The sequence below is a fragment of the Lethenteron reissneri genome, chromosome 8 (assembly GCF_015708825.2).
Source record: "Lethenteron reissneri isolate LAM-NWPU_2019-01 chromosome 8, ASM1570882v1, whole genome shotgun sequence".
Classification (NCBI taxonomy): Eukaryota; Metazoa; Chordata; class Hyperoartia; order Petromyzontiformes; family Petromyzontidae; genus Lethenteron; species Lethenteron reissneri.
Window position 1 is genome coordinate 12,537,693 of NC_083786.1, and position 24,948 is coordinate 12,562,640.

General features: G+C 45.8%; 1 protein-coding gene across 1 annotated transcript; it reads left to right on the plus strand.

Annotated features, from left to right (window-relative positions):
* Window positions 1–3,847: 3,847 nt before the first annotated feature.
* Window positions 3,848–24,948, plus strand: LOC133361458 (heme transporter FLVCR1-like). The gene is made up of 10 exons (XM_061580377.1): window positions 3,848–4,962; window positions 6,818–6,956; window positions 12,557–12,697; window positions 13,709–13,776; window positions 16,423–16,526; window positions 17,778–17,888; window positions 19,600–19,705; window positions 21,084–21,195; window positions 23,090–23,148; window positions 23,434–24,948. The coding sequence occupies exons 1-10, from the start codon at window positions 4,156–4,158 to the stop codon at window positions 23,524–23,526; spliced, it is 1,740 nt and encodes a 579-aa protein (XP_061436361.1). The 5' UTR covers window positions 3,848–4,155; the 3' UTR covers window positions 23,527–24,948.

Sequence of the window (24,948 nt, forward strand, 5' to 3'; positions counted from 1 at the left end):
CTCGGTTATATACGAAAGTGATATAATCAAACTTAGCGACAAATCTCATGTACTCCCACTTTTCAATACCGTACTGTATTTACTTGCCCTCCGTTCACAGATGTTTTCCATCCATAGAATTTTCAGTGCAAGCTCTGTGGGGTTGTTTAAAGCATCAAAGCGTGAGAAATGTCCCGGTTGAACCACATGCCAAGAGATGAGGAAGCAACTGAGAGTTGGCGATACAATCTTAAAACACGTGCAATCGTGAAATGAATTATCGTTCGTGCCGTTGGCAAAACGTATGACCTTCACCGCATGAAAAAGGTGTTTATAGATCTTTCAGCAGGCCTTGGTGTGTACCTGGGAGAGGGAATACGATGCCATATGGTCCCCGTTATCGCAGAACCCAGCACGAATAGCCGGTGAAATGGGGGCGAGAGAGATGGGATGGACTCTGGACACGACGCCACCCTCAGTAACACATGGCAACCGTTGCTCCTGGGAGATAATAATACTGACACACTTGGGACATCGCCTTTATGTTATTTCGCATTTTCCTCCCTCCCCTTAAACACACTGCTCCCATTGATCATCACCCCGACCACGGTAGGACGGCGAGACCGATGCCCTCGTTCATTTCCTACTTTAGGGGGTGGTGGCGCATTCCGCCTGGGATGTTGTTGAATGTTGTTCCTCCCTCCTTTCGATATTCTCCACTGTATTCTGGGTGCTTGAAAGACGATAAAAAATGCTTACAAAATAATACAACATGCAACCACTGCAAGCATTGACATATACTACTGTATATCCTCTATGCAGAGTATAGAGATAAGGCGCATCTCAGCTTTAAAATGTCCATGTAGTTGTTTCGCTCTCCCACACACCAGGTTACATCAACCCATGACATTCTACCTCCAGAATACAGAATCCCTATTTCCCTCAAAATTGTACATTTTCTCCAGCAATCTACCTTCAAGTCTATGCGGATTGCATAATACAAAACCAAAGAGCATTTGATGCATTCCAATTGTTGTCCTAAGCGAGTTAATCTTAACCACAAAATTGTTGATTTTTGTTTTCCGTATTGACTGGCTCATCCAGTGACACATGTTGGCTGTATGGCATTCTCTATGCCACATCGACGCCCACATTTGTGAGTTTCACATGTGTGTGATCTACCAAGAATAACAATTAAAGTTCCCGTGATGATTTGCAGCACGATGTCCAGTTGGGCATGGGATGAGTCGGGCATGGCAGAACGGTTCTCTGCGCTCGAATTCGCCAGGGTATGGTCGATGCCCGAAGCACGGAGGCAAACTTGTTTCCAGTGTTCATGTAAAGTCGGTGTGTGGTGAAGTTGCACGCCAAAGTAGGTCGACCTCAGGTCATGTCGCATCTTTTCGCCACACACCAGACACGGCTCGCCACTCTCCATACCTCATGCCACTCACCACACGAGACAACTCACCACACACCACTCACCAGACACCATCTACCGCTCACCTGACACGATAAATTCACCGACACACCACTCACCAGATGCAGTTTAATCATGAGACACCTGTGGAAAACAGAATTTCGATCAGTTTGATGGATTTCCCCCACCACAACTCACCTGAAACGCACTCCCCATTCACGCTTCCCACTCACAACGCTCTCACCAGACCACATATCCAATACTCGCCTCTTACTGGCAATGTCTGTGCCAGAAAGCATCTTTGTGCAACTCCACGTTGGTGGGTGGCGGACCACTAATTGCGCCTGGCAGGGCGTAACTTTTATTGCAACACCAGCCTAGTCATCTTTGCTCGGTACTAATTATGTTCAATGCACAAAGGTCCTTTGTCAATCCACTGCCGAATGAGGGCCTCCTCGCCACACTCTGTGGGTCATAGTGGTTATTGGAGCACACTTCACCACACAAGTCTGTGCGGGGTTCGTGAAAGCAGCCGGGAGCATGGAAGTCCTCTACAATAAAATGTGTTTTCACTGCAATGCCCTCTGCTGGCCACGGCAATGATAATAACACTGTGTAACAAAAAAAATGTTCCTGGGTAGTAAGAGTTATTTCCTAATTGCTTATGCCTCAAAAGTACAGAAAATGCCTATTATTTCCCACAAACCTTGCTTTTGTGACCAGGACAGTGATATTTCGAAATTTACCTATTTTCAATGAGCAAACGTGTGCATTTGTGTCATTCCTTCACATAAAGTCCTGGTCACCAAAGCAAAGTTTGTGGGGAATAGCCACTTTCTATACTTGAGGCATAAGCAATTAGAAAATAACAGGAACAAAAATCGTGTTACATTGTGAATTATCATCGCCGTGGTCATCAGAGGACAGGGGGCATTGGGCCACGTTGCTTGTGGGTGGACCTCAGTGACACTGCACCGACAATTGGCACTTTAACACGTAGGAGGCTTTCGCGACGAATATCCACAATACAGGTGTTTTGGGTGAGATCGCGTAAATATAAACGTGTCGTTAAACCCGCCACCACCCGACACAACCAATTAGTAATGTTTGTCACGTAAACATTTACAATCCGATTGTAAATGGCGTGGACTTGCCTCTCCAACACACCGGCGTGGTGCTGTACTAGTAACGAATTGGCACGTTCTGTTTACGTGACAAACCTTACTAATTGGCTGTGTCGGGTGGTGGCGGGTTTAACGACACTTATATTTATTTACGCGATCTCACCCCCCCCTGTATTATGGACCAAGTCACGTTTCCATTCCACCTCGGCGCGATTTTAATTGTCGTGGAGGCCTCATCTGCTACTTTGTCAACAGGGGGCACTACAACACACCCCACCGTGCCCCCCACCCACAGTGCCCCCCACCACCCCACAGTGCCCCCCCCCCCCACCGTGCCCCCCACCACCCCACCGTGCCCCCCACCACCCCACCCTGCCCCCCCCCACCGTGCCCTCCCCCACCGTGCCCCCCACCACCCCACAGTGCCCCCCACCACCCCACCGTGCCCCCCACCACTGCACCCTGCCCCCCCCCACCGTGCCCCCCACCACCCCACAGTGCCCCCCACCACCCCACCGTGCCCCCCACCACCCCACCCTGCCCCCCCCCACCGTGCCCCCCACCACCCCACAGTGCCCCCCACCACCCCACCGTGCCCCCCACCACCCCACCCTGCCCCCCCCCACCACCCCACAGTGCCCCCCACCACCCCACCGTGCCCCCCACCACCCCACCGTGCCCCCCCCCCCACCGTGCCCCCCACCACCCCACCCTGCCCCCCACCACTGACCAGTGTGGTGAAGTATGGTGAACACGAATCGCGGGTTACTGAGATGACACCGTTTTAGTTATTCGATTTTACTAATCGAACCGATAATCGGTGACCAAAATATGTAAACAGGCAATTTATTTCGCCATTCGTATATTAATTTATGTTAGAATACAGTATTGCGTTACGATACTCGGAATAGGCAACATCATCAGCCGTGGTCGATCCACTGCTGGATGAAGGCTTCCGCCCCCATGCTGCTGCCAGTCCTGTACAGCATGGTCCAGACGTCTTGTGAGCCCAATTTAATCATCTAAAACCTTGCATTCGTTACGTGAGGTTTATTTACATCAGAAATAATGATTCAATGGAAAAATTTTCTCGGGGTCCATTAATTGGAAGGTCACAAGACATATGGACCACCTTGTACATCGATCCATTCCTGCAGTGTAAACTACACGCATAGATATCTCAGCTTTATTTCATTTATTACAAAAAAATTACAGTCGTACACGAGCAGCATGGCAGCGTGCCGCACGTGAACTCCACAGAACCGTACACTCGATATACATCGAAACGTCTCGAGGTCCCACTCGTTAAGACGAAACAACAGACCGCCATGTTACGCAAGGACATCGCACGACAACGATCGCCCGCTGGGTGGCGCCGCAGGTCAATGTCGCCCGTGGAAGTCGAGAGGCCGCCCTCCTCTGCGTTACTCCCCTCCTAAGATGGCGCGGCTGTGCTCGTGTCGCGCTGTCACCGCGTCACCAGCTGCTGTGTGCTGAGGGTGGAGGGGAGGCGTCACATTTTTGGTTGACCCGCGATCTCCGCAACTCGCTCTGCGCACTCAACAGCGGGCGGCGGTGTCGAACGGACGCTCGCTTCGCCGATTGAACAAACCATTGGATTGTAATGAATGAATGAGTGAATGGGAACACGACGTTGATTACATTCGTTACTTTGGTGAACGACGAGCCCGGCGTGTCAGCGGCGTGTCAGCGAGTCAGTCGATCCATTCATTCATTGAAACTGCCCCGTCCGCGGACGCGTGGACGATGTCAAAATCTGGCAGCGCTTACACAGGAGACCACCACCATCAGACCGCCAGTCCATTCGGTAAGCGTCCATACTTGTCCGTGCCAGGCAATGCCGAGGACGAGGTGCTGGAGGAGGAGGAGGAGGTGACCGGGGCTCGGGGGACTTCTAAAGGCCCGGAGCGCGGCCCCCTCATGGCCCCGTCTCCATCACCGACCCCGACCACGACCCCCGAGGCTCCGCCTGCCACCGGCTTGTCCTCTCGCCGATGGCTGGTGCTGTTCGTCTTCAGCACCTACTCGCTGGCCAACGCCTTCCAGTGGATCGAGTACAGCATCGTGAGCAACATCTTCGCGCGCTACTACGACGTGAGCCTGATGTCTGTGGACTGGCTGTCGATGATCTACATGCTGCTGTACGTGCCGCTCATCTTCCCCGTGACGTGGATGCTGGACCTCAAGGGCCTTCGCCTCATCGCCGTGGTCGGCTCGGCCCTCAACTGCGTCGGGGCCTGGCTGAAGCTGGCCAGCGTGAGGCCGGACCACGCGGGCTTCGGGATCACGATGCTGGCGCAGGCCGTGTGCTCCGTGGGCCAGGTCTTCATCCTGGGCATGCCCTCACGCATCGCCTCCGTGTGGTTCGGCCCCAGGGAGGTCTCCACCGCCTGTGCCGTAGCCGTCTTTGGCAACCAGGTGCTGTGCATGGTGCTGTGCGGGTCTGTGCGCTGCGTGTGCCGTAATCTGACCATATCGGCGTGCTCTCGGCCACCAAATTCACGCTTGTAATATAATATCTCTCTGCCACTAGCCATATCCTGAATTCGATGCCATAAATTGGGCCACCTCCAACGGTTTTGGAGATTTTAAGATGCCAATTAAACGGGATTAAATTCTCAAACAGCTGGACCCTGTCCCCTAGCGTCTGGCTGTGGAGCAGGGAGATATTTTCAGGAACTGGACAGTTCCGCCTGAAATTAAGCCCCGACCTGAGACTTGCAAGAGAGACTTGCGAGAGATGGCGACGGCTCGGGGAAGCCTTTATCCAAAATTTGATTTGCTCATGGCTCCTGGTGATTCACGTGGAGGCGTATTCCATCCCAGTTACCTGCAAAATCTGCCAGTTGCTCCTTTGATAAAAAAAAAAAAATTCCTGGCCCATTTTTTATTAGACATTTTGCCAGGGCCATATTTTGAGCCTCGCTAATCAATTTACAGCCACCATATCCTCCTACATGATTGCATACTGAATCTGCAACACTCACAATTGCGTATCATGGCCTGCCAATGCTCTGGCTTGACCCCCCCCCCTCTCCCTGTAGGCACGCGGACTTTTACCCCCCCCCCCCCACCTGTGCAGGTTCGCCTGACGCACCCCCCCCCCCCCCCCCACGAATCCTATAGAACGGCCGGTATTTAATCCACGCAGAAACGATAAAGGATTAATAATATTAACGTGTTTAAGCAAACAGATAGTCCACCGCCGGCTGCATTGTTATTATCGAGGCTTCACCCCCCCCCCCCGATCCATATGCGCATACTGTCAGTAGACCCCCCCCCCATACGCAAGCGAGCGCATTTTGGTTAACCCCCCTCCCCCCTCCATGCGTACGTACTCAATGGATGGCCCCACACTACACGTGTGTGTTTTAAGACTGCGACAAAACCAGACTAAACTGTAATGGTTATTAGGTTTCCTTAAATGTAATTGTATCAGCTCTCATTGTGTGATGGGATATTAATTTCATATCATGGTTACCATTGTAAATTAGAAATGCGTGAACTATAATGCGAACATTGCGTTGTAAAAAGGGTGAAAGGGAGGGAGAGAAACTTATATGCGCAAGAATAAACTCAAGAATGAAAAAAACCCTCTTACATGAACCCTGAACGAGTGTGGAGCGCATTCGTGATGACAATTCGAGTAGGGAATAAGAACACTTCAATTACCTCTCGGGATTGATCCGTCAACGAACAAGCAGTGAAAAAGTGATGCTATATTATGTCAGCATTTCATCATTTCACCTGCACTTTCGCAATATTCCATGCAAACCCAAAGAAGATAGGAAAAATCATTGCACACGTGGATATTCATGTTGTTTGACCATCTAGAATATTCTGCAGCTGAACAAGTGAAAATTCATAGCTACCCTTTGAGTAATTTCTACAAATGAGGTTACATCATTGTGGAGAACCCATAGAGACTCTTAATATAAGGCCATTTGGCATTTGTGCCATTCTTACAGTACAAAGGCTGTCATGGGGTTGTTATGATTATGTTTTGTAAGCTTTACAGTACATTTCCGTCTTGAACCAGTTAGCATTTTACAGTTGCAGTCAATAGTGATAAATTCAGAGGCTTATAGTACATTCTACAGACAGTTCCTTAAGTAGTTAAATATAAGTAATTCATTTAACTGTGTTATGTAAATGAAAAGCAAATGCAGGGCTGCACATTAAACTTTTTATATTCCTGAACTGTGTAGGGTTCCCCGAGTAGATGTAGCTTTCTGGGTTGAATGTAAAATCTGTCTCTGGCTTCTCTCCACAGCTTGGGGTGGCCATTGGTTTCCTGGTTCCACCCCAGGTGATTCCAAACGTGGAGGTGGCCTCGCTTGGCTACTACATCAACATCCTCTTCTATGGCACAGCCGGCGTTTCCACACTACTGTTCCTGCTCGTTTTGCTTGGTAAGGTCTACTCTTGTGAATGTGAAATTTGACTGACGCAATCTACCAGTCTGCTCGTTACACTCGTGTCGCGTTGCGTCAGGCTGGGAGTTAACTGCTGGACCTTGATGTTTTGGATAGCGTGTACGTGTACAGCCTCTTCGTCAGTCCACTGCTTGATCCGCTTTCCCCACCTTGTGCGGGCCGTCGGGGTTATTTGTTCATACTTCACCACGCTCGGTAGTGCAAGTTGGCAAAGGTACAGAACAACAGTGGATGTTGCAGCACTGCTCTCTGTTACCCACAATGGGTGGTTACCCATCCCAGCACGATCCAGGCTCAAAATCCTGCTGAGCTTCCGAGGTCTGACAGCCTCGGGCACACTCTGGGTGATTTGGTGATCTGCGTTTTTGGATGACAACAAAACGAATGATCAATTACAACGCCTCTCCAATGTTTATCCTCCCAGTAAAATATTAAGGTATTAATATCGTCTCAGTTTTAAATGGCATCTTCATATTTTATAATGTACCTCTTCAAGGAGCACAAGTCTCGATGGAGTATTCTACAATGAGCTTACACTTACCGGAGTCTGGCTTTCTTGAATGGCAAGCGGCTAGACCTCCTCACCCTTCCTACATGCAGATTTTCAGCGTACAGATCTTATAAAATACTAGCCTTTTGCCCGTCCTAGGACAGAAGCTGTAATATTAAACATGTACATTTGCGTTTTCTTGTGTGATTGCAATTTTTTTGAGTAATTGTTGCACGTAAATAAAATTTTCATAACTTTTAAAATGAACTTAAGGCCTTTGGAAGATTTTTCAGTATACGATATTTTGTGTGAATCTCTTATCACTGTTCAAAAGGTTTTCCATGCAGTTGACTATCCTTGATGAACATTTTGATCCGCTGAGGATTTTTAGATCTAGACAGGGCCACGTGCAACTGTCGATGGGAAGACTTACCTTTTGTTGCAAGTGCTGCAGAAATAAATAAAGACACCAAATACACTTTGTTGCAGCGTAGAATTAGTTATTTGATTAACTTTAAATAAATAAACGTCAAATTTAAAGCGAATTTGCGTAAAAAAAAATCTGCTCGACCTATGGGAGTGTAAAAATCCACCCGCTCATGATTATTAATGAGGGGGGGGGGATGTAGCACTGCTGCGTATATTTATTTTTTACCGTCACTTTCTGTAAATAAAGTGTCGCGTTGAATTATTTATTTGAATAACTTTAAATAAAGAAATGTCAAATTTTAAGCGAATTTTTTTTTATTCTTATTCTAGTCATGACGGGGGTGGGGGGGGGGGGCTCTTTTGCAGTGACGTTACGTACGGATGTAGCACTGTGCTGCGTAGATACATTTTGACCGTCACTTTCTGTAAAGAAGCGACTTTGTGAAAAAAAAATCTTTCCGCTGGGGGGGGGTGCGGCATGTGGTGTGACGTCACACGCGGGACAGATTTCTGGGTTGTTATAGTAATAATGATCAACTGTTCATACATTTAAAGTAATGTTCCGGCGATGGCGTTTTAAACAAGTTTACATTTATATTGCAATATCCAGCCACAGCTCACACCACTGCCTCGTGATATCTAAACTGGACCCAGGCTCACAGATGAAGTATGGTCAAACAACCCCTGTGATCGTGACGGTGCACGGAGGCCTCCGCTCAGCAGTGGATTGACTCAAAAGTCTTCAATGTAAATCAATCATTAATCTTGAATGGAAATGGTAGAAAACATTCAAACAAAAGCTCTTTCTACAGCTGCCGAGTTCAATAAGTTCAGCCCGACCTTTTTGTGCAGTGTAGTTTCAGCTGCCTGTTTGCTTTGCATTATTGAACATCAGCAGCGGCAGACAGTCTGGGGTGAAATAGCCTTGCTACATGTACAGCTCCTTTTGTCAGTCCACTGCTGGATGATGACCTCCCGCAGACCATGCCGGTCATGGTGGTTATTTGACCATACTTCATCGCGCAGGTCAGTGCAGGTTGGTGAAGGTGGGGAGCACAGACAGATGCATTGAAGTGCAGTACAATAATGGATATTACTGCATTGCCAACCACATAGCTCCACAGCCTAGAACATCCTGCTGGGCATGGTGTTCACCCATCCAAGTACTAGCCAGGCTCAAATCTGCTTAGCTTCAGCGATTTGAGATGCAACACATTCCTGCTAATTTGGTCAAACACATTTTCTATGTGTCAATAAAGCGATTAATGATTTAATGCAATGTACAGTATATGCTATACCTTTATAAATGTATAATAAACATAGTTGACAATGTATATATTGTAGGGGTAGACCTTTACGACCAGGTAAGTACCTTGTTATTCACCCATCACCCATCAAGATGTGAATTCGGCTTACCCATGTTAACAAAAAAATACTGTGTTATTTACATCCTCAGGTCACCTAGAGGGTTAAACAAATGAGAGGGACGTGGCAACCCAAAGTGATGGGGGGAAAACGTCAGTTTGGCAAATACACATCTCGAGTACCTCGTGACTGGCTCGCCTTCTGTTGGCACGGTCACCTGCAGATTAGAAGGGTGTTAGTGTGTTGTGAGCGGATTGTTCATCCCATGACCCGGATTACAGCAACTAAGGAAAGCATTTGTGCCAGTGGCATTTCAATTTTTTTTTGCAAACTATTCAAAAACGAACAATACTCCACAATATTCTAGAGTAAATACATTCCAGCGTAAGCCCTACAACGGCAGCAACCATTTGCTCAATTGAACATGCGTTAATTGCAATGTTTGGTTGTATATTACAGTTGGCGTGAGCCGTATAATAAAGTGATGATGTACCTCTAACTCTTCTCTAGGGGTACTGCAGGAGCGGTCGTGCTGCTGTGCCAGCTCCCCAGTGCGGTTTCGGCTTGTGTGTCAGATGTCTGACGTTTCGCTGCGCATGCTGCGAACATCTCTCGGAAAATGTATATTTTAGAGCAAATGTTTATTTGGCCAGCACTACCCTGGCCCTGAGTGAGAGTAGCCAACGAGATGGCATGCATGGAGTGTCGCAAGTAGGGAAGCAATAGCAGGGCTGGTTTTGCGCGTAGATAAGGGATGGAAGTGCGGGTTGGCACGAGTGCCCAGGGTGCTGTCGCTTTATTGTGACTGGAAGCTTCAGTTACAGTACAGTGTGGATGTATAAAGCGCCTGGATATGACTGCATCTCAAGATGATTTACAAATAAAATGACGTGCACTGAGATATGGTGAATGAGGGACCATACTTTCTATGATGTTATTAGACACTGTCACAACCTATAAAGTAATACGACCACATGTTTGCTTTATGCTAGGGCAATGTTAGGTCCCATTAGTGACTGAAATTATTTTAGCTCTCCGATGCGTTTTCAGTATTATCTACGTGCTGGGAGTATGCAGAGCAACACATTGTACATTATACACAATACAACCCGAAAACACACTGCAGAGATATACAGCACACCACAAAAAACTACACTATTATATTATTCGCTGTTTATGCAGGTCTCCCTGTAGTGTGTATTCATTTCTATGAATCGCTGACATCATCTGGATAAAGTGTTTCTTTCTGAATGTATTTTATTACCAATCTCAAGGCAACCATTACCACACAAAATAAGCAGCCATACTCCCCTTACAAAATATATCAGCGATCGGGATGTGTTCCAGGCTGTTGGATTCATGTGAATAATCCTAAATCGGACCGAGAGACCAAATTCGTGACGATCCGAACAAATTATTTGTTTCAGATTTATCCCAACGTTTGATGTCACAGGAAGTGAAGGTTACTTGCATCACATCACGTTGCTCTTTTCTCACTGCAAGTGGTGTCACCTGGAACTTCGGTTGGCATTAATACATTTCTGGGAAAATTATCGAGAATTGTCCTTAAAATCCCGAATTTAGTCCCCTAATCATCGAGCATGATGGACAAAATATTTTAACGGTAAAGTGGCTGGCTAACAGCTTTTTGTATTAAAAGGACAGCAAACAATGCGGCAAGGCCGAGTGTATATTTGGTGACATGCCAACTGTCATAGGGTAACAATGTACACTACCCATGGTCTTTCCACTCCACATCAGTAGCCTGGCTTCCTGTTTCCCTGAACATTACATTATATTCGGGTAAAGAATACACCTTTTAAGTTGCCTCAGAGAATGAATATACATTTGAAAGGCGGCTTTTTAAGCTTTGTGAACATAGTGTGGGAGCTGTAGCGTAGGGGGCAGCACACTGCACTATCAAACAGGCAGAGGTGTGGACTCGAGTCATGTGACTTGGACTCGAGTCAGACTCGAGTCATGAATTTGATGACTTCAGACTCGACTTGGACTTGCATGACAATGACTTTGTCCCACCTCTGAGGTGTGGACTCGAGTCATGTGACTTGGACTCGAGTCAGACTCGAGTCATGAATTTGATGACTTCAGACTCGACTTGGACTTGCATGACAATGACTTTGTCCCACCTCTGCAAACAGGTGACCTCGGTTAGATTCCTGGCCATGGCTATTATCAGTGGCGAGTGATATCCGAGCCCGTCCTGACCCCTCCCCACTGACTTCACCAACCCGTATGGACCAATGTGATGTATCGTCAAACAAACCCCCATTATGGGAACAGAGTGGATAGGCCTTCATCCAGCAGTGGATTAACAAAGGGCTGCTATACATTACTTGAATTAAATATATTATATCATGTGCATTGTTTCAAAGCTGGGCTGTTAAAGGAGATGGGGTAAATTAATAAAATTTGGAATGTGATTATCTTTGCAAATGTCTCATCCAGAACAGAAAATAGACATTAGTTAGCACAGCCAGCATATAATACGAATCTACAAGATATGTAAGGATTGATGAAAACTTAAATAATTATTAAGACTGTTGGCAGTATGCACAAGTCAAAAACCACGAACTGCAATAATAGTGAATGTCTTTATAGGAGAAATTTTTTACAGTAGAAAAGATAAACAGGCATAGGCCCTTGTTCAGAGCAGAAGAGTGAGTGGCCAGCTTTCCGATGTGTTTGTGTGTTTTTACGGTTCTATATGCCTGCGGGTTTGGCATGATGTCCCATTGTTTCGCTCCACATGCTGGGAGCTTTTTCATGAGCTGAGCCATTACATCGGACAACGCACGGCACGACCCGAAAACACATCGGAGAGCCACACAGCACAACGGCGACAGGAGTGACCGACTCATCACGCGCTCAGCATGTGCAGCTTTACATGGCTTAGCCTATATTGTAAACAGCTTATTTAAATTGACAGTGGGAACTGCACCAGTTAACAGTTTTTCCTCCTTTAGTATTTTTCAACATTAACTTGGAGCGTTTGATTTTTTTCTATATTTTTCTAAGGGTGTGTTTATATTGAGCATCTACTGAAAGAAAAACTACTCTTCTCATTTTAAAATAATTTGTCTACTTTTGTCAAAATACTCTGGGTTTTTGTTCCAGCCCCATAATGAAAGAGCCATATCACCCCACAAGTCATATCCATTATGATGATTAATCTACTAAGTGTTATTTGAAGGTCAGTTCTTTTGTCAGAGTTAAATTCATCGAGTTGATCTCAGCGTTTCCAGTGCGCACTGACAATGTTCGCTTTCTGCAGTGTTCAAGGAGGGGCCTTCCTTGCCCCCAAGTCGGGCGCAGGCTTCGCTCCTCCTCGTGCCGCCCATCGAGTACTCGTACAGGCGCTCCATCGTCCACCTCGCACGGAGCAGGCCCTTCTGCCTTCTCGTCGTCACCTACGGTACGACACGGATGTTAACGGGGAGTCCAGCGGCGTGGTGTCGTAGGCATGGGGCCCCTCGCACAGGTTTCCCTCGCTTTATAGGGGTTGGGTTTGCGATTTCCCGCTGTATAATGCGGCGAACCTATTTCTACCCAAAATTCGCTATATTATGCGGTTTGAATTCTCTCGCTTGCGGCTATGCGCTCGGACGTGGGACAACATTGTGTGTGTACTGTGTTCTGCGTGTGTACTCTGTGTGTACTGTGTGTGTGTACAGTGTGTGTACTGTGCGTGCACTGCGCACGCTACTAAGCAGGCAGCTGTCTCATGCGGTTTCGCTTTGTGTGCACTTTTTTTGGGACGCATCTACTACTAGCGCATAAAGCGAGGAACACCTGTACAAAGAATGAATTGGGCAACCCCCGGTCTAACTTCGTCCCTCTACCGAGGCCAGCACCTGAGACCTTCCGGCCCGTGGACCTTGGTGCGGTTGTAAAGCCCTGTGCACTCGATAGCTAGCCAATGCGACATTGATTTTTATCCGCAGATGCGTGCACCTGTGTGCTCATGTCTGGGAAACCCCCGTATCGTGACCTCGTTTAAGGGAGGAGGGCGCACACATGCTCAGGGTGGGGACGACGCGGTCAATGTGGAACGCCGACCATAGGATCTGCGTCTGTTTGTCGTATAGTCTGCTCTGGCTCTCGCCCCCCCCCCTTGCGCATGAGGAAAGACTCTGACGTCCATCGCCCCCTCCAGCTATTGAAGACGGTTTGAATGTGTGGGTCCAGATTCGCGTTGCTCGAGAATGTTCATTCTAGTCTGGCGTTAGCCGTGGCCGGGTTCATAACAAAGAGCACGAACCACTATGAGATGGCGATTTCTATATGTACAGTATTAAGTTCCAGCCACGTGATTTAGAGGGTGTAGAGGGCTCAGTCAAATTTCTACAGTAGTCGTTAAGTTGTGTTCACTTTGTTATTGAAGAGGATATGTAAATGAGTGATGGAAATGTTGATGTCTTGTCAGGCATAAACACGGGATCCTTCTACTCCATGTCTACCCTCCTCAATCAGATGGTGATTCGTCACTACCCGGTGAGGTGACAGAGATTAAAGCTGTCTGACAAACACATCACACTGTCTCACAACTCACCTCAAGGGTGGACAGTCATGATCATTATATTATGCCACAAAAAATCTACTTGCAGCTTGTTTATAATACAGGTTTTTTTGGGTTAGATCGCGTAATTATATAAATGTGTCGTTAAACCCGCCACCACCCGACACAGCCAACTAGTAAGGTTTGTCACGTAAACAGAACGTGCCAATTCGTCACTAGTACAGCACACCGGTGTGTTGGAGAGCCAAGCCACAACATTTATAGCGCAAGAAGTTGCTCACAAGTGTCGTCCTCATATCTACGTCTCTGTTTAAGGAACGAAACGGGAGGATTTCTCCACAAATCTGGATGTTGCCTGATGAAGCAAGTTGTAACTACTGGCGAAACGTCGTACTCAGATTGTAAATGGTGTGGCTTAGCTCTCCAACACACCGGTGTGCTGTACTAATAATGAATTGTCATCTAACCCAAAAAACTTGCATTATGGATGATATTGGTCGCGAAAGCCCACGTGTTAAACTTGCAGCTTGTTATTTGCAGTCAGATTTCAAATGTTTTTTTTTAACAGAAGACTACTCGTTGGTAATGTTAATGGGCTGCATCGACATTTGTATTATTGAATGTGTGCAGACTTCGCAATGGTGAGTAACTTGTGTTCGAGCTATTGAGGTATCCAGCCATCTGGAGTCGCTGCTACCATATGTAATAAACAGAATACGTGACTCTTCTATCCAGAGATGTAACGCATTGTCACAATTTAGTCACAATTGTTGTCAAAAAGGAGTGATATTTTAGTTACATTGTAGTGCATCCTAGTGTCTGTAGAGGCTGCATGGCTTAACGCTAACTAACTCCTTTCACCCCTCGAGACTGTCGGTTTCTGGCTCTCAGCATTCTCAACAGATACTCCGCCCACCCCCACGGGGGGCCGTTCCCCCACAATGACGAAACATCGATAATGCCGCGATGATGATGTGGCCATGTGTGTCTCACAAGTCAGACAAAGTTCACATCCAGCGTGTCTTTGGTTACATTTTTATTATTTTGGGTCACAAACATTGACCTCTTGCACCTTAACCCCCCTCATTGGCTCTTCACAAATTACGTTGGTTTCCAGGATGACGCAGCGGTATGATATATCATACGGTAATTTCGTTTTTCTAAATATCGTTATATTGCCTCTGGTGTAGGCCAATCAGTTTAAAAATCAGTACATATATTGTCAGAGCATGTTTGTTTGCATGTTCACCACGAGCACGTGTGGTTAATGCAGCAACTTGATTCCTTGATGCTGGCAAAAAGGTCCCATGACGAGCACTGACTCGCAGAATGTGCAAATTTGCAATAATTATCAGACGTGTATGGCAGGCGTGTGTTGAGTGAACATCGGTAGAAGAATGAAGTCATCTTTATTTGAAATGGACAAACAGGAAAGCACCAAACAAAGCGATAAAAATGTTAAATATATATAGAACGCTACGGGGAACTGGTTTTGCAATAATTGTCATTAATATATCGTGAAACATTATATAACGGCAATCATTCTAATAAATGAAGAAAACTTGAAGTCAAATGTATCATTGCAGTCATGAAATATATAGGCTGCATGTTATACTTATATACATGTTATTCAATACAATAAACTTAAAACACATTCCTGTGTTTGTTGCCTGTAATGCTAATTTAATATGCATTGTTAATGATTAACTTTTAAGGTTAGTAAATCGGCACTTGTGTTTGACATAAATACCACCACTATATGACCAAAGTGTTGGAGGTGAAAGGGTTGTGAATCGATACTGCATTTTTTAAAGCTGCTATTAACCGTTTGCGATCAGGAGGTTATGTACATTTATGCAATCTACCGTAATGCTTTCCTTGTGTAAATCATCTGTCAGGTTCGTGAAGAGCAATGTAGTTATAACTCCTTTGGCAAACACGTTAAGTATGTTTGCCTCGCGGAGTTCTTTCATTTGGGAAGGCATGTCACGGCTTGTCCTTGCACAAAATCATTTCCCTTAAACAGCACAATTAAGAAGATATGACCACAATCCACTGTTTGTGAGAGAGAAAATGTTCTCCAGAGTGTGTTTCTAGCTCCTAAGATAACTGCGCTGGGAATGTATCCATGTGTTACAGGTTTAAAGCATTCCCAAATTGTCGGGTAACATGTACAGTGCTTGTCATTCCACTTCTTGATGAGGGCCTCTCCACACCGTGTCAGGTGCTGTTTGACCCTGCCAATCAGTGCGGGTTGGTAAAAGGTGGGAAGCATAGAAGTATAGTACAACAGTGAAATTTGCTACATCTGTTGGCTACTGCCCACTAAGTAGCAACCACCTACGACAACCTGAAAGTACATGGTGGTCACCTATGCAGGCACTATCCAGGCTGATACCTGCTTAGCATCTGGAATCTGATGCATTTTGGGTGATTTGGTCATAGGCAAGGTACCATGTGCAAAATGTATTGCAAGGCATTGCACATATATGACGTTCACACTGTCATGAAATCGACATGATGGAGGAGGCATCGATGACAGACTGACTTGCTTTTTCACGAGCTCTTAACTTGAACTTTCTTACCCTCTGACGACAATGAATTCTTGTTGTTGCACACAGGGGAATGAGGTGGCTGCTGGCTGGATCGGTCTTACCATCGTGCTGGCGGGGATGCTGGGTTCCATCATCTGTGGCATTTGGTTGGACCGCACCAAGACCTTTAAGTAAGTGCCAATGTGGCTCGCACACCTTTTCCGCATTGGGCTTGCTGTTTGTATTGCACCTGCATATGTTCAAGAAATTTTACACACATATTTGGATGCTGTGGTTTTGTGATAGTTTGCACACTGGGCTTGCAATTAAGAGGTTGCCGATTCAATCTCCTGGTGTGGCAGTCGAAATATTTGGCAAGATTCTTAAATCCCACGACCTCTGACCACCCAGCAGTATAAATGGATGCATCACAGTTAGTTGACTGGCAGGTAGCATCTGGTGGGGCAAATTCTAGGGACTCTTCCTACCTCTTCTAGGATATCTGGCCAGCTTCGAAGAGGAGGCAAAAAAATACCCTGTGGGAGGAAGGGCTCTCTTCAGCTCCCTCCAGTGGAAGCCTTCTGCCAGCAGTGGCGCGAGTCAGCACTTGTAGGGGCTGCGTATTTGCCCACTATTTCGTATGAGCAAGGCGTGTAGTTTTTAGCAAGTCATTTGGACTGAGATAAATAAAGAATAAACGTGTTAGTTCCAGAGGTGTATATCATAGGTTATCCTTTCACACAGTGGCCACAGGACAAGGTGTGTCAGCCACGCATGCATTTTTCTAAGGCTATGACGTGTTTGAACCAAAACTACATTACATCTGTCAGAAGTACTTGAAGGTTTTATATGATGAGTGTACAACCAACAGCTTCAGTTCAGCTCATGTAACTAAATCTAAAAGGTTTATTTTGCTTACATTTTATTTCTCGATTATATATTTCGTGCCTCTTCCGAAACGTCTGGCAAGCTTGGAAGAGTGAACCAGCAGTTATTTTACAAGCCGAACTGCCGATGAGCCCCGGATGCATGAAACCGGTCCAGAGTTTACGTGCTGGATTAAATATTGTACTGTCAACGTAAGTCTGGCAGGTCGTTATGCTGATCGAAGCAGAAGTCCATTTTGTATTTAACTGGAGATAGGGCAACAGTTTATTTGATGTATTACCCACAATGCTTTACAGCGTGTAAGAGTGGGCCGCATTTATCCTCTTGAGCTGCTCGGTAGAGCTGCCTTCAGTGGAGGGCATTATGCCGGTACTGATGTAAGGAACCTATTGCAGTCCCCTGTACATTTTGTTTTTACCTTACCCGTATATTAAACACCGCATTGTATACGGTTGGCATGCAAGCGTCACAGCTTAAAACATGCGACATGTTTTCATTCCTGCTGCGCGAACCACTTCTTCAATGAATGATCATTGTGTTTGTCTTACTTGCAGGCAGACAACGCTGACAGTCTACATCTTGTCCTTCGTCTTCATGGTGGTGTTCACCTTCACACTGGACCTGGGCTACATGTGGTTGGTCTTTCTGACCGCTGGCCTGCTCGGGTAGGTGGGGTGTCCTTGTATCCTCGTAGCGATCAGTCCAAGTCTTACATGCTAAGCGGCAGGGTGGTGCATTGGTGACGGTTGCACCTCGCACCAAAGACCTGTGTTCGATTCCCCACTCGGTTGCCTTTCTGTGTGGAGTCTATGTTCTCTCCCTGTCCTGCATTGGTTTCCTCCGGCTTCCACAGTTCCCTCCCGTAGCTACAATCCATCCAGTGTAACTGGTATTGTCCACAACGTCCCACTGCCGAAACATTCCTGCAAATTGACGAATTTTGGCTCCCACACAGCAATGTCGCCCGCTCTGGCAAAACCTTGACAGGACCCTCAAAGACTCCAAAAAGAGTCTTGAGGCTCAGTGAGGTTTTACTGGGTAAACATGTCTTACAATTTTGATTTAAAGCTTTCGTGACTGCAGGGATTCATCTTCTTGGTTCTTTCGGTAAAGTCACGTAGAAGTGAAGTAATAAAATAATAATAAAAATTTATTATGTTTTATTTTTATTATTGTATTACTTCCCTTCTACGTGACTTTACCGAAAGAACCAAGAAGATGTCTTACAATAATATTACTAATGAGTTGTTGTATCCTTTACTTAACCAGAAGATTAAATAAGAAACTATTTGAGACCCATAAGACATTTGTTATTTGCAAGGGTGACCTGGGTTATGAAGTGCTTTTGTAAAATCAAGATTGAAAATTTGAAAATGCATTTCTTTAGAGCTGCTTTTTGCGTTTAGTTTATTGCCCTTCCCCGCACCTCCGATGAGCGCGGTTGGCTACGTACGGCGAGAAAGAAGTTGAACATGCACACACACATGTTCATAAATCCTGCTCCCCGCTATAGATTGTTCATAATTAACATGTCCACTAAATTCACTGAAACTAAAACAAATAAGCGAGTGTTCATTGGCAATGTTTGCTAAGCACATTTTCAGCAGGACAGCAGCAATATAATTACTGATGACAATCAGGCATGTAACAACATTGTTTCAGTTATTAAAACCGGTCGTTCCACTCGTGATACATGCATCAAATTGTGCTTGCAGGGAATCGGTTATATTCAACTGAGTGCGAGTTGTAGTTGGTGCCTGTAGCCACTGCGGCTACTCGAGGCGCTCCAGCGAGTGTTAAAACAAAGGATCGATTCTTGGATGAAATAAAGAGCCCGAATAATGACGACTCATCGAATTGAGTGGAGTGAATCGTTACATGCCTAATTGCAATCATGAGTGCATTGGTTTTTATATAACAAATTGTTTACAACATATACAGTTACTTAAAACGCCAATGCTAAATTAGATTGTTAAAAGATTTGACCAACCGATGACCTCTGGCTCGCCAGTCCAGTCTGCTCACCGTTAGCACTCCGGCAGCATCTCCCGGCACGGCACTTGCAGCAATGGGGCAAGTTTCTCACATTCCCCCTCCCCCCACCACCGCCCTCCCAGCAGTGTAAATGGATGCATCGCAGTTAGCCGATCGGTAGGTCGCGCGTGGTGAAAAAAAAAAGTGTGGGTTCTCCCAATTATTTTAAGGCGTCTGGCGAGCGTGGAAGAGTAGGCCAAAAAAAATACCCTCTGGAGTGGCTGTTTATATCCACTCACGGCTAGTGGAGGCCTTTCCACCAACAGCGGTGTGGGTAAGCAATTTCACGGCTGCATATTTACCTTGTCGTATTTTTACACACCGCATGTGTTTCTCGTACAGGTTTTTCATGACAGGCTACCTGCCTCTTGGTTTCGAGTTTGCCGCTGAGATCACGTATCCCGAGTCCGAGGGCACCTCCTCCGGGCTTCTCAACGCCTCTGCACAGGTGCGCACATGGATCCCTCGAGCAGCTGTGCATCATTATCATCATCATCATTGGCCATGCTCTTTCCACTGCTGGACACACTGTCCATATCACAACATGAAAATGCAGCGGTGAACAATGCTCCAGCTCTTTCTTCGACGTCTCTCATTTCACGTCCGTGCCGAGTCCCACGAGCCGCTGCGTTACGTCCAAGGGAGCAAAGTATCCACACGAGGGGGGAGGATTGCTATTACTATGTCAAGATAAAAGTGCAGCCCTGGAATTTATCTAAGCAACTAAACGATTTATATTTCACTGGGTAAGGCCCACTGAGCTATTTAGCTCTTTTTCAGAAGTGACCTGGCCACAAATGATAGCCCAACGAAGGTGGCTTCTCATGTGGAACTTTATAGCAGCTAAATACATGTACTCTAAATGCGTATTTATAAATTTGGAGGGAAAAACCAGAGGATGCGGAGAAAAATCCAAGCGACCACGGGGAGAGAGACAAGCAAACTCCAAATATACAGCAGGCGCCAGGGTCGGGATCGAACCCACGACTTCCTCAATACCAGGCGAGGTAGTTAACATCTAGCCACCGTGGCGCACCTGCTGGTGCAAGGACCTACGCTAGACGGCTTGATAACTGATGAATTCGATTTCAAAAAGTAATATAATGACCTATGACCATGAAAGGAGGAAATAAATCCTATGAAGGCATTTGGCATCGAGTTTTTTTCATATCCCTTCCAGAATTGGAAGTAAATGTCATTGAGAAGCTACATACACATGTACAGTGACTCGTAGTGATCTAGGGTAATAGATTGCTGGGCTAAACATCACGACTATTGCAAGCTTCATGTAAATTAGGTGATAATATATATTTATTTGTTTGGAATGCCGTAAGGATGTCACATGATCACTGAGTTGCAGACCCTCAACGAGTGAGAAGCATTTCTACGGGACCCTTTTTGCTAGTACTGTATCAAGATAAAAAAAAATACTTGACCTTTTCTGTCATGAATCCAGGTGTTAAGATGTTCAAACACCAAATAGACACCTTTGTACAAGGCATCAAGTCTGCATTAAACAGAAATGCGTATTTTCTTGTATTGTGACATGTGTGGTTAATGCAGACGTGATGCCTTGCAATCGGTGTCTATTTGGTGTTTGAACATCATAACACCTCCTGTATATATGCCAGAAGGGGTAGAGTATTATTTTTATAACCTTGAGTGAGGAGCAGCCAAACGATTTAAACCAACGCTCGTAAAGATATTTTATTTATCACAAGCTCGGTGAATCGGCATTCCCGATAATCCACTGACGGATATTTGTGAACGAACTGCACTCGCTTGAAGAGAGATGAGTCTGATTGTCATCGTAATGCATCGTGCAGATCTTTGGCCTGATCTTCACGCTGGTGCAAGGGAAGCTGACGACCTTGTACAGCCCGCTGGCAGGGAATATCTTTCTGTGTGCCTTCCTGCTGCTGGGGTGCGTCCTCACTGGTGAGATCCATCCCCGCACCTCCCGAGTAGCACGGTTGGCTACGTACGGTGCAGTTCAACATACAGACATTGTAGAGCTTTACCACTTCTACCTGCAAATATATGGTTCATAAGCATAATAATTTGTGAAAAATAGAAACTATTAAACAATTTTTTATTTCACCAGGTCAGACTCCCACTCAGCTATATCGCTCGTTTTTAGAAGTGATCTGCCCATAAATCATAGCTCAACGAATTTGCTGATGTGGAAATTCATAGCAGCCAAATACTCTAAAAATGTGTCGATTCTGAATGTGGAGGGAAAGACCAGATGACCCAAAGAAATATCCACACGATCACAGGGAGAGCAACATACAAACTCCAAATATACAAACGTCAGGGTTGTGATTGAGCCCACGACCTGCTGTATACCAGGCGAGGTAGTTAACATCTCACCACCGTGGCACCCCCAAAGTGTGCAACGAATCCTGGAGAGATGTGAGCTTGCGACGACATTGAGAGACAGGAAAAGGAACGCGTGCATTTGAGAGCATGCGCATGATAATGACATCATTGAGACGGTTTTGAAAATTAAGCTTGCTTGTGCAGTGTATGTCATGGTTTAGAAGGGATCAGAGTCGTTGGTCTAGAATAATGTCGAAGTGGCAGCCAAGAAATGGAGCGATGAAATCTGTTCACGTTCGGATCCTAGGTGTATCGTTACATTGCAGGCTAGTTCGACGTGACGATGGCTTGAGGGGATTTATTCAGACTTAGAGCAACATAATAACAACTAGTTGCTGTTTTGTACCTTTTTTTTACATTCAATATAAAACGCTGAATGAAATAATCTCATCCTACAACTGCTATTTGACATCGTGCAGCCTTTAGAATTGATGGGAACCATGGCTCTGTTGAACCAAGCTCATTTGTATCTACTGTACGTCAAGTACTTTTCATAAAAATATGCCCACGGTAAATATTTCACCTGTGACCATTGTGTTTTGTATATACTGTATACGTAAAGCTACAAACTTATCCGTTGATAATTTGTGTGATGAAAACCAAATGTGCTTGTGGTTACCAGTCTGCCCTCACTCATCACCCTCTCCCACACAGTGAATACAAACAAATGATGATCTTGTACCTGTCAGAAATTTTAAAACATTTGTCCAGAAAGCCTCGTCAGAATGCCGTTAAAGCGCCAGGCAGCGCTGTAGTTAGCGTGCTTGGCTCGCATTCGACTCAAACCCATAATCCCTCGGGGGAGTAACGATAAAGTTAAAGGGGCCGCACCGGTGCATGCACGTGGGATCGACGCTGCGTGAAGACCATTTTCCAGGTCATAGAATCTTAAGCCTTCTCCCACGGCTGTCGTTCAACCCCGCTCAAGTCGACGTTGCCTTCAGTAATTGTATTTGCTGGCGTTGCTGGCACGTCGAGCATGGTTTGAGGTGATCACCGCATCACGCGGCGCTTTCAGATGCGCTTCTGCGGCCGTCTGGAATGCTCTTCCTTCCAATATTAGGAAGCCACTGGAGCTAAGCACTTTTAAATCAACTAGATTGAAGACTCATTTGTTTAGAACTGCTTTTTGTCCTTAGTTTGTTGTCCTTTCCCTGCACCTCCGATTAGCACGGGACTGGCTACGTACGCTGCGTACATACATTCCCCTCCCATCTCCCCCCCCCCCCTTTGTGTTGATTGCTAATTGAATAAAATGTTTAGATGAGACTAGAAATTGTATACCACTTTGTGGGAGCTCCACAGCGTTCATGCTACGGGTAGACGGAGCCCCATTGTGCGAGTGGTGAGTTTTGTGCCACTGCCTGCCAATGGAGAATGCTTGATGTTTTGAACACGGAAACGCCTCTGACTTGTACCGTTCCCTGTTCTCTACGATTTGTTTCTGAAGCACTTATCAAGTCGGATCTACGGAGGCAAAGTGCGAATCTGGGTTTTGTGAAGGCGGAGGTAAAACACTTGCATTCTCACTTGTTGCAGTTAAACGTTATTTTATTTGTGTTAATTCCCCTCCCCTCCCCAATTAAATTAGCATTATGCTATCGGCATCGGATGATGCGAAGAAGAACTCTCCATCGGGATCTGCACACTCATAGATGTGTGCTCCAGGCCTCTGCAAGACGTTTGAAAATATCCTTTAACCGTGGCACGCCACGGCACAGCACTTATCTATCTTTGCCATATACTTGACCTGTATTATGCGGTGACCCGTTTCCTTTGTGGTATTACTGGCAGACGATAACTGGGACTCCGGATGAAAAGCATTCCAACGGGCTCTCGCCAAACACCTACTTGCCCGTCTCCTGCAACGAAGGTTCCTCTATCTGAGCGCAGACCAGCGGAAGACCGGCGTGTGAACGTTTCGTGGCAAGCCTGCATTTTTATTCGGCGATAAAGTTGCGCTTGTGGGTTGATATACGTGAAAGCATCATGTGGTTTTACACTTCAAAGGAAAGCTTTAATATCAAGTATTATGAGAAAAAACACCCCAAGGTGCTTTTCAGATTTACTCAATACGGTTGGAGATGTTTGACTTTAAAGCAATCAGTTGAGCTGAATGAGCACAATTTTTGGATCGAAGTTTATTTATTTATTTGTGACTTGCAGGTTTGTAGGTCGCACGTCCGAGCACCATGCATCCCCTTTAGGTTTGTGCGAAGCCATTCCTGGGTCACACTTGACCTGGAAAAAAAAGCCTCCAATGTTAGTCCACAGACATTCAGACGCTGTTCCTAGGGTTGTACCTCCTGCTTAGTAGTGCAAAGGACGTAATTCCACGTCTTGCGCTCCGTTAAGTTAAATCCACTGTATTATTTTTTTAAGTACAGAAGCTTTTTTTGTATTCCTTTAAACTTTGGAGTTGTCTTAGTTGAAGGAATAACAAAAACGTTAATTCTACTGTACACTTGCCACTTAGGCATGTTCATATTGTTTAAAGCTGCAGATTTTTCTTTCATTTTTAGTATACATTCCTCAATTCATAAATGTGCACTTTTTATCCTGGATTGTTGCTTGACACAGTGAGGAGGGCATAAGCGTTTAGTTGACATATGTAGGAAGCACGGGCCTGCCTAGATTTACAAAGATTGACCAGATAGATGAAATCAATTATGCGAACATGAAGTTGACATGCACACCAACCGACATCCCGGCTTGTATGGATGATGACGGTGATGTCGAGTAACAAGTCTCATTTTACATTGAGGTGGTTGAGCCACATCCGAGTCGGGAGTCGTGGAGGGCATCGCTGTGATGCTTCAAAATCTCGGCAAGCTGGACTTAAGGAGGAGAAGTCTGTTTACGCTGAAAAGTCCAACTAGTTGCTGCAACAATGAAAATTATTGCCGATGAATATAAAATCGTAAACAACCCTGTACATCATGAAAATAACAACACTGTAAAGTGTGAGAAACACGTGTGAAATGTAGTCTAAATCAATACATTTACCTGTGTTTTCAATGCTAGATACAAATTTCGTGAACAAAAACGAATCCAAGAACTGTGTTTACAGTGTGAGTGCAGCACTCTGCTCATTGTTGAGCTGTGTTGATGCTCTCTGAGAAGAGATCTAATGAACACAAAAACGGAGTGGACTTAACAGAATGAAATACTAACGGGGAGTTGAGGAGTGGCACGAAGCGAGAGAGGCAGGGCTACTGAGACGGCTACACGGAGATACCGCCGCCCACTGGGTGTGTGGACGCGCTGCACGTGTGGGTAGGAGCCATCCATTGAGTACGTACGCATGGA